The following is a 12,627-nucleotide window of genomic DNA, read 5'->3' as shown; positions in this document are numbered from 1 at the left end:
TCGTATTAGATTTATTAAAATACAAAAAAAAAAAATATTAAAACGTATACTTGTGTGCATCACTGTTCTCTTTTCTTTTCGCTATGGGATTTGTCAATTTGTATACCAGCCGTTACAAAGAGAAACACTGACATATATGGCTAGGAAATTTTAACCTCGGCTTACATGAATCTAGCATGACAAAGCTGAAGTTTGAAAACAAGTTTATGAAATTAATGACGTGCATTTTCAAAGAAATTTTCACATAGAAAAATTGACAACTTGGCACAATCATCAACGGATTACTTAGGCAGTCACTCATCCATTCTTTTTTAATCTTTCGATTTATCAGGAAAAAAAAACATCGAATTTGACCGAAAATTTATTAAAAATCGAACTCAAATAATACCCAAAATATTTAACCTTAATTTCAACAAATATCATTTTTGTGGGAGAAAATAAACAGAAATAAAATGGAGCAAAACACACTCTAAATCAATCCCTAAAGTTTAGGCATCATCAAACTTCTTCTTTTTTTGTGTAAAGGAAATTAATCCCTAACGTTTATGGATCATCAAGCTATTTAAGACAACTAAAATATTTTGTAAAAAAAAAAAAACTAAAATAGGGAATTAGGAAACATGACAATAGAATGGGTACGTTTGATACGGATCATGTTACAGTACAAGAGGAACAAAACTGAATAATGACTATCTAAATTATTGGACAACTTTTTTTATTTATTTTGTATGCTGTTTGATGAACTATTTAACAAAAATATAATAATGTGAAATTTATCAGCGTACCCTTTTTAATTTATTAAAATACCATTGCGAAAATCTTGGAACAAGAATATACTAATTTTTCGTTCTATCTTCACGAAAACTTGTGGCATGAAAATGGGGAAGGACTTCAAAATTACTTTCCGCCGCTGCATAAATTATTATTCTGTTTGTAATCGCTCCCTCATCTCTAAGTTGCGTCGATTGTTGATTCATTAGTTTTCCCTCATCTCTATGATGCACAAGGGAGACGAGGAAATACAATCAGAATTCACATCAAAACAGTATCTAAACAAATTTAACAATTAAGTATTATTAATAAATTATGATTGGTTTGTATCAATTTAACACAATTAAGTATTATTAATTGTATCAATGTACCTCAATTAGATGTATTATTTTAAATATAGTTTTTAGTTTACCCTAAAACAGAATAAAAAAAATCCAGTGGTAAAAAGAAAAAACACACGCATTGCGTTTCTTCTTTTCCCCCAAAACGCACATTTCAACGTTCCCAAGCCTCTTCTCTTTTTTCACTTCACCTTTTCTCTCCCCCTACCCACTCTGCTGATTTGGGATGAGATCGAGAAAATACAGTGCAGAGCAACAAACAGTGCCGCCGGCGATGAGGACTCCGTGTGAGTGCGCCGGCGACGATGACGGGATTCACCAAATGCGAAGGCGAGTTGCATGTTCTCTATGAACTCAACGAACATGGGCTTTGGCTGCGTTTTTTCCCGTCATTCAAGTAAGTATAAGCATGGGCGACAGATTATTGTTGAGCGAACGATTCTAATTTTTAATTTCAAAACTTTAGGATTTTTTTTTTAATTTAAAAATATTATCTAATCTTTATGATCTTTAGATTTAAAAGTTTTACATAATCTTTTAGATCTTTAGATTTAAAGATGTTATCTTTATTTTAGAGATTTATTTCTTCTTTTTATGATTAAGATGAAAGGTATATAATGTTAGAAAAATTAAAATAAATAAATAAGAAAAAAATGTAAAACCTTGAATTAAATAAGTAAAATAATTTTAATGAAAAAACATGAATCATCAACTCTCTCACTAAAATCTTAGAAAATATAAGAAATCTAATTTTATGTAACAGCTCCTTAAATAAATATTTTATTTTATAAAATAGAATTAATATAAGTAATATATATTTATAAATTTTAAATTATAAAACAATATTTACTAACATATAAATAAAAAAAATTGAGCTGAAAAATTCTAATATGAAGAAGAGGGCATAACCGTGAGAGAATCAAGTAAAGGAAGTCTTCTTTCATAGGTAAGATAGGTAAAGGGTGCTGAACTACATTAATGTTGTGGTTTTCTGCTATTTTGTGTGGTGTCGTTCGTATATTTTTATTCTTTGATCGTCGTTTTGTATGAAGTTTGTTTCCCCAACAATTTTATTTTATTTTTACGAGAACCAACAATTGTTAAATCTAGATTTTGAGGTTTGTTAATGGTATGAAGCCATCGGGTCTTTTGACATTTGTCTTGGATAGTTTCATGAAAATAATTCACGTTTTTGTGACATTCCTCATTAGCTTATTGATTTTTTTAATTCCAAAAGGGAAACGTATTGGATATTATTGGTTATCTTGCCTTAAATTTTTTTAATAAATACCAGAACAGAGCACTATATCACCCATCTTATTCATAATGCAAATTGATGCTAACATAGACAGTATATTCAATGATGTCATATGTTTCTCTTGGGCATGGCTAAAGCCATCATCGAAGGATTTTGTTTGCCCATTTTCTTCTTGGCAATGCAACCCAGGCGTTTGTCTTCTCTCACGGGTTTGTGGTGCTTAATTTGAATCAACTTCCCTTTGATACGTTCGTTGGGTTGTTTTGGTGTGGAAGGATTTTTTTGGAGTTCTGTTTTTCTTTACAACCAGCTGGTTATTGTGTATTTATGCAATTAGTTGCAAAAATATTAGATAACCAGTTTGAGGTGGAGGTCTTGTTTAGAGGGATTTATCATATTTTGTATATGGGTTTGGGTATCCCTTGTACCTATGTTAATGATATTCTTTATTTGCCGACCAAATGTGATACTAAGTTATCTCCTCTTGCTGAAACTTTTCTTCTACCTTGCAGTGATAGTGGAACCATGAAACCAACATCATCGCCTAGCATGGATCAAAGCTCAACTTTGGATGCATTAGTCAATGACAATAAGATCCCAACTCCTATACATGCAGGAGCATCTACTTCCATCTCTGTTCATCTTTCTGGTCAGTGTATACTCTTAGCAATGTACCTTTTTTTTTTAAGTTCACAGTAATAACTTCAACTATAAAACTATCTCTCGCAAATAATTTGTGATTACTCCTGGAATTAAGACATTATGTGTACACAGTAAAGTTTTGTATCTGATTCTGATTCAAAGTGAAGTGTTGAACTCTCATTATCTAAAGGAAACAAAAATATTATTTAGGGATTTTATTTGTCAATGGTTGTTCAGTTGTTCTTATCCATGTGACTACTATAAACATATATTGCATATGATTTATGTTTATTACATAGGAAATTTGGCATAGCTGAAAGTGGTTTAGATTCCTGTTGCACAGATAATGGAGCTTCCCCAGAAAAACACCTTACAGAAAATACGCCGTCAAAACCTCAAACTGAAAAGGCTCAAAATGGAAAGCGCAAATACAACAAGAAGGAGTACAATTTGCCTCGCCGTGGTTCAAAGCGTCTTGCCGGAATTAAGGTTGATAACTTAAGACAAGCAGATTCAGGCGAGTTGCTATTAATCAATCATGTGAGAGTAAAATGATCACAAACATGGATGAACACCCTTGTTGCTTGCCTACTAAAATATTTGATGCAGTTGAAGGTGGGCCAGAAAGTAATAGCAAATTTGACAATACTTTTGAAGAGCATATGAGAGCCCTTGAAAATGAAGTAAAGGTTTATGGAAAGTTAGATTATTCTATTGACTTTGCCATTGAAGAACTACTAAAAGACCCATGTATTGCATTTGCATTACAAACTCTTACTGGAGTTACGATTGAAACCTACTACAAAAACTCCCAAATGTCTTCTTAATTCTAGTTTTGTGTACATTGTAGAAGTTGTTATCGTGCCCCTTTTGGCTGGTCTTTAAGCAAGCTATAAAACTTTATCTTACTTCAATCCATTAATTCTTGTAACTTAGTTGAGATACACATATTTTTATATATTTTTTTAGAAAGATTACTTTATTACGTTATATATTTAAGTATAACTTCCCATAATACTTAAAAAAAAGTTAGTTTTTAAAGTTAAGTTCTTTAACTGATTTTCGTCTGAATATAAACTAAAGTTTAGGTGATTAGTTCGTGCAACATTTGTCTTCTCTTCTAACCTTATTTGAATAACGATAGAAAATTACTTCCTTTTTTTTTTTCTTAAAACAACGGTTCATAAATGCATGGTGGTGATATTTGGGTTGAAGTATCAAGTTTATTAAACAAAAAAAAAATACTTAAAAATATTTTACGATGATGTAAATAGGTAATTATTGAAAAATTTAATAAATTTACCTTATGATGATTTGATCAAATAACATTGTAAGATTGTTTTATATTACTAATGCATTTTTTCCTGAAAATTTGTGGTGAAAACTAGAATAAATGATAGTAACAATTAAAAATAAATCATAAAAACTGAAAACATTTGTAGAAAATTTGAATGAATTTTAATATTTCGAATATTAGTTACCTTGATTATATTCAACTTAAAAGAGAAAAACAAAGAGATAGAAAAAATAAAATAAAAAAAGATAAAAGGTGATCAATTCATCTTCTATTAAGATTTTTAATAGTTTATTATTTTATCTTTTAATTCTTATTTAGATTTTTTTTTATATTTCATCTTATTTAACCTTTTATCATGTAAGTATTATGTAAATATATGTTAGTGTTAAGATTTTTAATAGTTTATTATTTTATCTTTTTATTCCTATTTAGTTTTTTTTTTATATTCATCTTATTTAACCTTTTACACAAATAATATGTTAGTATTAATATATTATATTAAAGTTAATATTTGATTTTGGACCATAAATTGATGGAAAAATTAAAATTATTTATTTTAATTTAAAAATAATAAAAATAAAATTATACAAGATAAAATTATAATTTAATCTAAATTAAATATATTAATGGAAAAAAATAAAGAAGTAAGTGAGTGTATGTTTATCCTTATTTTTTTGTTAAATCAGTGATTTCATCATTATAATTTTACGATTTATATTTTTTTTTTCAAGTGATCTTTTTTTAGTACATTTTAATTTATTTTTTTTACCTATTATTAAACCTATTTTTTTTAACGGTTTTATACTTTAATTAGCGTTTAGTTTGCAACTTCTCCTACCCAGTTAAACACCGCAATTGGATTTGAAGGTATAGCTCTCTCTCTCACTCTCTCTCGTGTTTTTTCCACTTACATTTTAGATTTTCAATTTCCCGAAAAAAAACGGAACACCAGTTTGTCTCTCATTGATTTTAGACGTTGCCTGGGGTACACTTCCATGCTTTCAATTTGACTATCAAAATTATCGAAGGTTTTCTGGCCACGGATCTCCATTTTTTCATTTAATTTATGTAAACCTCATTTTCCTCTTAAGATGATTCAATCAACAATAAAACGCGCTGATTAGTAGAATGAAATGTTGCATTTTCTATTTGGTTATGATTTATGAAGTTCTCTACAGCCATTGGCATTGTTTTGTATGTGCTTGAACGGCTTTAGTTGTTTATTCTTCACCCGGATTAGACTCTAAATTCTAGTGTTTGATTCAGATGTTTTGCATTTCTAACCGTGTAATAATGAAGTTGCTCTTTCTTTGTGGTAGTTTTTCGCTTCGCTTCTCCTTATCCCCCCTTCTTTTTTTGTCTGCACGGAATATGATGCCCAATCCCTTCCATTTTGCTAATTTTATGTTGCTGAAATATTGTTAATTTTGAAAGATTCCTAACTGTGCTTCGCGGATTTGGAAAATTTTGTTAGCGATCAAAGTTTTGGATTTCATTTTATAGTTGCAACATATCACTAATTGATGGTATCCTGGAGTTTCGGATTCATGTGATTCGATGAGTAGAGCTTTAAGTTCGTGCAAAAGTGTTTACCTAATTATGGTGGGTGGAATGGAATGGAATAAAATAACATTCCCATACCATTGTTGATGAGATGATGTACATTTCATTAGGAAGATTAATGAATAATAAGTTGGTTTTATCCCATATCCCCAAGTTTTTTATTTTTTGGGGAGTGGGGATGGAGATTGGTTGGAATGGAATGAAATGAAAACTAACGTCATTCCATTTCATCCTTTTCCATCAATCCAAACATAATCCATCTTCCTTTAATTTTCATGGCTGCAGCAGTAAAACCTTACTAATCACTGGAAGTTGTAGCTGAAGATATGGTTGTATTATTACCTCAGTCTTTCCGTGAAATAATTTGCCAGTCCAAATTCTAATTTCACTTTATTTGTAATTTGTAAATTTTGAATGTTATCTGGTAGTGCAATACTTATTGTCCTTTGTCTTATTTATAACATATTTGATCAACCGTGTGGTTTTTCTTCCTGTACACATGCACTGCCTTCTATTTAAATAATTGTCAATGTTAGTATGTAAACAGAAAATCTATAATTGTTAGTTGATATGGCTGGGTTATTTTCTGTTGGAATGCTTGGTTTTCTTGTGTATTCCATTTGCTGCTTCATCAAATACTCAGTTGATGTATATATTTATAACTGCTTTGGCATTCTTTAACTTGTTTTGAGTGTTGTTTCTTTATTGATTTTGCTTGCTCTTTCCTTCATCATTCCTCTTTTTTTCTTTTTATTTTTCTTTCATGATTTGCTTTGGAACCTCAAGGACTTACAAACTTATTATTTTTTGCCAGTTGACCAAGCCACTTGAGGATAGATTTGCATACTTTTGGTGTTTGAAGAGCTATTCCATCTGCCAAAATGAAGTAATACTAGCAGTCTGGTTTATATTAGTTTGCTTATTTGATTTGGGAAACGAATTTTTTTTTCATTTGATTGAAAGTTGGATACTCCAGATCATTTTATACTGTATATCATAATGAGAAACCTGTTCCTCTGAGATGAACTGATGAATCTTAATATTATGTGTCTTCCCTTTGTTTTCACATTGCAGGGGACGTGTAAGATGGAATGAGGATAATATTGGAGAAATTGAAGCAAACAAGCCCGTGAGGCAAAAAATCACTGAACCTAAGACCCCGTATCATCCTATGATTGATGATGACAGTATGTAAAGAAGATCAGTTAAACTGCATTTATCCTTGTAAACTTTCTTGCACATATCAGAATAAGTATGTTTGTATGGATGTGGCTTTCCATAGAAATATTATTAACAGGAAAAATGAGATATTTTGTTACCTTCAACTCTAGTATTGCATTTACTCTTGTAGCGTTTATTAAATTCTAAAATTTAGTTTGTCTTGCACTTGCTTTGGTTTCTATATGTTAAAAACTACTTTAATGGTTTAATGCAATTCTCTGTTATGGAGTTTGATGAATATACTTGTTTGTAGTTTTATATTCTCGAGACTACTCTTTAGCTCAATGTTATAAGTCGCTTTATATGAAGCTATTTTTCATACAAATAACCCAATCTTTTAGGTTCTCCGTCCCCTGTACAAGGAGATTTTGACGAATATAATGGTGATAAAGATCACTCAGCAAATGCTGAACAAACTGGTTTTAAGAATGGGGCATGTTGTAACAGAAAAGGAACTAGACAATCTGATGGCTGGACATCATCTGAGGATGAGGCAGAAGAAACTGAAGAGGATGAGGAAGGTAATGTTAGGTTGTCATTTGGTGTTTCTAACAATAATCATTACCTTTTTTTTCATTTTTTACTGCAATCATTATTTCTTATATCTTCTTGCACTTGAGAGAATTTTGGTGTTGATGATCAATTTTTCCTACCAATAATTTAAGTCTTTTGAGGGATTTCATGCTAAATAACATTTCTTGAAACTTTAGTTTTTAACTGAGTCAAATGACATTGTATGTATAATCCATGTAACCAATCTCACCCAGGGAGATAAGGCTTTGTTGTTAATTTATCATATTATTTCCTTACTTGGTATAAATTAAGTGTGACATGGAAGGATAAGGTGGAGATAAGTCAACCTGTTTAATTTTGACATGATATTTAATGAGATTTCAGTGTAAAAAAGGGGAGTTAATTTAAATTTGCTGTGCAAGACAGCTACAAGGAATGCTTGTATAGTACAGTGAATTTAGTAAATATTAGACAAAAGTTTATCGGTCTGTGAGTAAGTTAGGACAGATCAGGTATCTTTGGCCCTCACCGAGAAACTCTGGGCAATTTTTTTTCATTCTCCATTATGGGGGAAATCATTCAAGGATCTGGAGTAATTTTTTGTATTGATAGATTACTTATTCTATTCTGGCCTAGATTATTTTCCTTGGTAACTGTCATAACTGCCCCTAACTCAGTTTCCATCACTGGGAATATTGTTTGATTGTTAAACAGATAGAAGTTTGAGTTTTAAAGAGCACAGAAAGGCCCACTATGATGAATTCCTGAAAGTCAAAGAGCTGCAACAAAAGGCTTCTCTGGAGGATGGAAGTGACGAGGATGATAATGCTGAGCTTACCATCGAGGAGAAGAAAAATGACTCATCTTCTCCAATGAGTGCTACGTGAAGGAGAAAAAGTGTCTTCCAATCAATGCCTACAACCAAATGCTTCCTACATGATCAAATAAAACCCACTCTAGTTTCATCAGCCTTTGTGTAAGGCGGGGATGGAAATAACAGAAGGATTTATTGTATTTATTGTGTCTTTTGTGTGTAAAATATCTTTTCTTTTTTGTTTTTCACCGGTATGTTCATCTGAACTTGCATGATTCTTGTAGACTCTGTAATATGCCAAATTAGATTTCTTTTGGCAAGCGACAAACATTCTGGTGATAAGATTATAAGAGTGATGATTACGAAGATGTAACACTCCAAACGTGACATTTAAGTAATTAAGGCTGCATGATTGGATAAATTATATTGATTCTTAAATCAACAATATATATATATATATATATATATATATTCTCTTGGAGGAATTGTCTGTTTCTGAAGCTACCAAATCATCCATGCTTGTGCCTAGGAAATTTTAGGAGATATAAAATTGGTTGGATGATTAAAATTTAAAAAGAAAGGGAAAAAAATGTTATGAGTTTGATTTATTAACAAAAATTAACAATTTAATCATTAATATTTATTGATAAAAAAAACTTACGAAATTTTAACTATGCAAATCCGGGAGAATAATTTTTTTAAAAGAATAAATTATAGAAGAAAAGAATTTTCATTTTTTTCTTGGCCCTCGCAAGTCGCAATACACCAAAAAATCATACGCATATAAAGAGCCAAAAATCCATTATTCAGAGTGACTAGAGAAGAAGAGTGATATGGCTTGTAATTCTATCTCCCAAGCAGCTTCAATGGGCACACAAATATGCACCCAAATAGCTTCCATATTCTCAAAGCCCACCCATCCATACCCGGCCCCACTGGACCTTTTAGTCACCGAACTCACCTCCGTTGCCTCTCAAAAAGGCAACGTTTTTCTATACGGCGTGGGCCGCGAGGGCCTCATGCTCAAGGCCCTCTGCATGCGCCTCTTCCACCTGGGCCTCTCGGCCCACTTTGTCTTCGACATGACCACACCCCCCATAGCCGCCGGCGACCTCCTCATCGCCTCTGCCGGCCCCGGCGGATTCTCCACCGTCGATGCCCTCTGCGCGGTGGCGCGCTCCAACGGCGGAAGGGTGCTGCTCCTCACTGCCCAGCCCGAGACAGGGTCTTGCGTGAAACACGCCAACGCTGTGGCTTACGTGGCAGCGCAGACCATGGCCGATGATGCGGACGCAGAAAGGGACGCGAAATCTCGACCGTTGCTTCCGATGGGAAGTGTGTACGAAGGGGCGCTGTTTGTTCTGTTTGAGATGGTTGTTTACAAGTTGGGTGAGGCCTTGGGTGAGAGCCCTGAAGCCGTTCGATCGCGCCACACTAATCTCGAATGAAATTATATCAGCCGTTCGATCTTGCTATGCGTTATGTAACGAGTGAATGTGGTCGTTATATCTTCTTCCAGGAAAATTATTCTATTTACACAAATTTTGTATGAAAAATTGTACGGGGATTTAACTGTTTGAATTTTTGTAAAATTCCTTTGAAATATCAGCGATCCAGTATGTTAAAATATTTTTCAAGGAGAAATTGTGATCATTTTAATTAATTATCTCAGAGTGCAATTGTGTGTTTTTTTATTACAAATCAAAGAATATAAATCCCTTCAAAAAGATCAAAGAATTTAGATACAACGTCATATTGATGAATTCTACAATAAATCAACTACGACGAATAAAAAGTCACATTCAATGAATAAATCAACCAAACTTCTTCACATCTCTTTCGTACCTTGTTTTTTAACCTCCGTTTTAGATATTTGTTTCAATTATTTCACCTTGTCTTGCTTGACTTACTTTATTTTAAAAAAAGCAATTATTTATTTTTGTCAATTTTATTAAATTTTAAAAAATCTCTGGGAAAATCTTCACCAAACACACGTTCCTTTCAGAGGTCAATAAATGTCACGTTATAAATTTTATTGGGATGTTTAAGTTAGTGAAATATTGTTTTTCTGACCAAATAATTTTCCTACCATTGCTACCAATCATAACAACCAAAGTTGGTTTTATCAAAGAGGTTAATCTGTCACAAAATAATAAAGTATGATTTGAATTTTTATTGAGAGAAATATGAGTTAGGATTTAACTATATTTTAAATAAGAGTATCTACTGTATTGGATACTTACAAAAATAAAAACAAATGATAAAAAAAAATCCTATTACTTTGTAATTTTTATTCTAGAAAATTCATGAGACATGAGACTATTTTCTTTTTTGTATTTTAGGCACACGAGACTATTATGAAGTAAGAAGTGAACAATTGACACAATCTGTAATTGTCCGTTTACATTTTAATTTTATTTATTCAGAAATTTCCTAAAGATTGACAAAATGTGTTTGATAAAATTTTATATTAATACAAAAATTATTCGACACATCATTCATATCAATTAAAATTATCAAGACTAAAATATAAATTAAAATGATAATTATACACAGTTTTACAATGTACAAAGTTCACCATGGCTCAGACCATATATCTAACTAATAAATTTCTGGATTGATTAAAATTGAACTAAAATTATTATACACCTAAATGTATTGTCGCAATGCTTGCTTTTACGGACAATTAAATTTAGCCCATTTGAACACCTTTGGGGCGGCATTTGTAGCTTAAGAATCGAGCTTAGTGATAAATAAACAAATAAACAAACGGGTTTAGTATAAACAGTATATAAATTGATAGTGTAAAAGAATATTATCATAAATTTATTTTTTTAATGATAATCACCTTAAAACAATATTAAGATGATTTTTAAATTAGTCGAGAGAGTATATGGAGATTAAAGTAAAAAGTTAAAGAAAATAAAATGGAAATGTAGAAGTTAAAGTTTTTGGTGGGGCAGTGTTTGAGATGTGATGTTGGGTTTTGGGCATGGGTCGTTGGTGAATTGATCCGTAGCTGATTACTAATAATTAGTAATGTTAAGAAAGAAAGTATGAAGATATTTTGGTTTTAAATATAAAAAAAAAAAACTAAAGCAGGTGGGCACTAATAAAGCCACCGTATCCATGGCATCCACCCACAAGGCAATGGAATCCACCCACGACCCCGAAACGACGTCGATTTGGACCGATGAGAAACACCGTCACTACCTAAACACCATGGAAGCCTCCTTCGTCCGCACAATGCTCCACCACTACGTCGTCGTTTCACCCCAACCCCTCCGCCTCGACCGCTACCTCCCCGACACCTCCGAATCCACCTTGGATTCCACAACCAAGAAACATGCACCAGCAGGTACCCCCACCACCACGCACTTCACTTCCCTCTTTCTTCCTTTTCTTTTATTTTACGACTTACCAGCTGGGAATCAAATCCTAACACAGCGTTTGGATGTACATTTCTGATATTATTATTCTTGCTCACTAATAGGTTTAGATTATTAGTTAAGAAATTTTTTAAAAAAAAAACACATGAAAAGATTCTTAAACAGTACAAATTTTATGCATTGTCTATTATTATTATTATTATTAGTCTTTGACTCGACTAAGGTAGCGTAGTGCTGACACACAAACACAAGTCTGTTTGACCAAACAACACCAACATCGTAATTCGTGAAAATTTTCGGAATATGCACCTTAGATATTTTCTACACAAAGTAGTAGTATTATTCCAACTCTTCCTTTCCTTCTATTTTATATTCCTCAATCCTCATCACAAATTCACAAATATCTCCACGTACTTCATTCACATTTCCCATTAATTATTTATTTTTTTCCTTTTTGTGACAGATTCAGTGGGTCGTAGCAGGGGCAGAAGAAGGAAGAGGAGATCGTCAAAAAATCAGGTGCAGAATTGATCAGCGGTGGAGGAGCAGGTGAGTTATTGTAATTGGAAGTGTCAGTTTCTGAAGAATCGGAACAACCTAGCTTGCATGTGTTCCTTGCCGTTTTCCTCCATTCTAATGTGGGGGGGCGTTTTGTTTGTTCTCCCTACTTGGCCCTTGTCAATTTCATTTAATACCACTACTTTTACACGACGGTGATATTTTGCTAATGTTGGGGTGGTTTTATCTTTTCACTTCCTGTATATATTTGGAAAACAATGTTTTCTCTACGCAAAGATAACTTCTTTTTTTCCCTCTTA

General features: G+C 32.3%; 3 protein-coding genes and 1 pseudogene across 6 annotated transcripts; all 4 read left to right on the top strand.

Moving 5' to 3' along the window:
- The first annotated feature begins 1,214 nt into the window (after positions 1-1,214).
- On the top strand, positions 1,215-3,970 carry LOC114402859. 2 transcript variants are annotated; one of them, XM_028365542.1, is made up of 3 exons: positions 1,215-1,509; positions 2,883-3,019; positions 3,341-3,970. In XM_028365542.1, the coding sequence occupies exons 1-3, from the start codon at positions 1,418-1,420 to the stop codon at positions 3,565-3,567; spliced, it is 456 nt and encodes a 151-aa protein (XP_028221343.1). In that variant the 5' UTR covers positions 1,215-1,417; the 3' UTR covers positions 3,568-3,970. The 2 variants fall into 2 exon arrangements, with proteins under 2 accessions (XP_028221343.1, XP_028221344.1); XM_028365543.1 differs by having other exon boundaries at positions 1,221-1,509; positions 3,356-3,970.
- Positions 3,971-5,114: 1,144 nt separating this feature from the next.
- Positions 5,115-8,844, top strand: LOC114402343 (protein phosphatase inhibitor 2-like). 3 transcript variants are annotated; one of them, XM_028364869.1, is made up of 5 exons: positions 5,115-5,176; positions 6,687-6,758; positions 6,947-7,059; positions 7,435-7,614; positions 8,321-8,844. In XM_028364869.1, exons 2-5 carry the CDS (start codon positions 6,754-6,756, stop codon positions 8,491-8,493), a joined length of 471 nt encoding a protein of 156 aa, XP_028220670.1. In that variant the 5' UTR covers positions 5,115-5,176; positions 6,687-6,753; the 3' UTR covers positions 8,494-8,844. The 3 variants fall into 3 exon arrangements, with proteins under 3 accessions (XP_028220670.1, XP_028220671.1, XP_028220672.1); XM_028364870.1 differs by lacking the exon at positions 5,115-5,176 and adding an exon at positions 5,198-5,337; XM_028364871.1 differs by lacking the exon at positions 5,115-5,176 and adding an exon at positions 5,280-5,377.
- A 378-nt stretch (positions 8,845-9,222) lies between these two features.
- On the top strand, positions 9,223-10,086 carry LOC114402318 (3-hexulose-6-phosphate isomerase-like). The gene has a single exon (XM_028364836.1). It carries the CDS (start codon positions 9,254-9,256, stop codon positions 9,866-9,868), a length of 615 nt encoding a protein of 204 aa, XP_028220637.1. The 5' UTR covers positions 9,223-9,253; the 3' UTR covers positions 9,869-10,086.
- A 1,378-nt stretch (positions 10,087-11,464) lies between these two features.
- Positions 11,465-12,627, top strand: LOC114402662 (annotated as a pseudogene).

Source organism: Glycine soja, chromosome 20 (genome assembly GCF_004193775.1).
Source record: "Glycine soja cultivar W05 chromosome 20, ASM419377v2, whole genome shotgun sequence".
NCBI lineage: Eukaryota > Viridiplantae > Streptophyta > Magnoliopsida > Fabales > Fabaceae > Glycine > Glycine soja.
This window is presented reverse-complemented; position numbering and strand designations above follow the sequence as displayed.

Bases quoted from the DNA above. Each gene is read 5' to 3' on its own strand.
- LOC114402343 (XM_028364869.1), top strand. The intron at 7,060-7,434 runs GTATGTAAAGAA...CCAATCTTTTAG, and splicing joins TCCTATGATTGATGATGACA to GTTCTCCGTCCCCTGTACAA. The intron at 7,615-8,320 runs GTAATGTTAGGT...ATTGTTAAACAG, and splicing joins AACTGAAGAGGATGAGGAAG to ATAGAAGTTTGAGTTTTAAA.
- LOC114402318 (XM_028364836.1), top strand. From the start codon at position 9,254: ATGGCTTGTAATTCTATCTCCCAAGCAGCTTCAATGGGCACACAAATA.
- LOC114402859 (XM_028365542.1), top strand. From the start codon at position 1,418: ATGACGGGATTCACCAAATGCGAAGGCGAGTTGCATGTTCTCTATGAA. The intron at 1,510-2,882 runs GTAAGTATAAGC...TCTACCTTGCAG, and splicing joins CGTTTTTTCCCGTCATTCAA to TGATAGTGGAACCATGAAAC. The intron at 3,020-3,340 runs GTCAGTGTATAC...AAAGTGGTTTAG, and splicing joins CATCTCTGTTCATCTTTCTG to ATTCCTGTTGCACAGATAAT.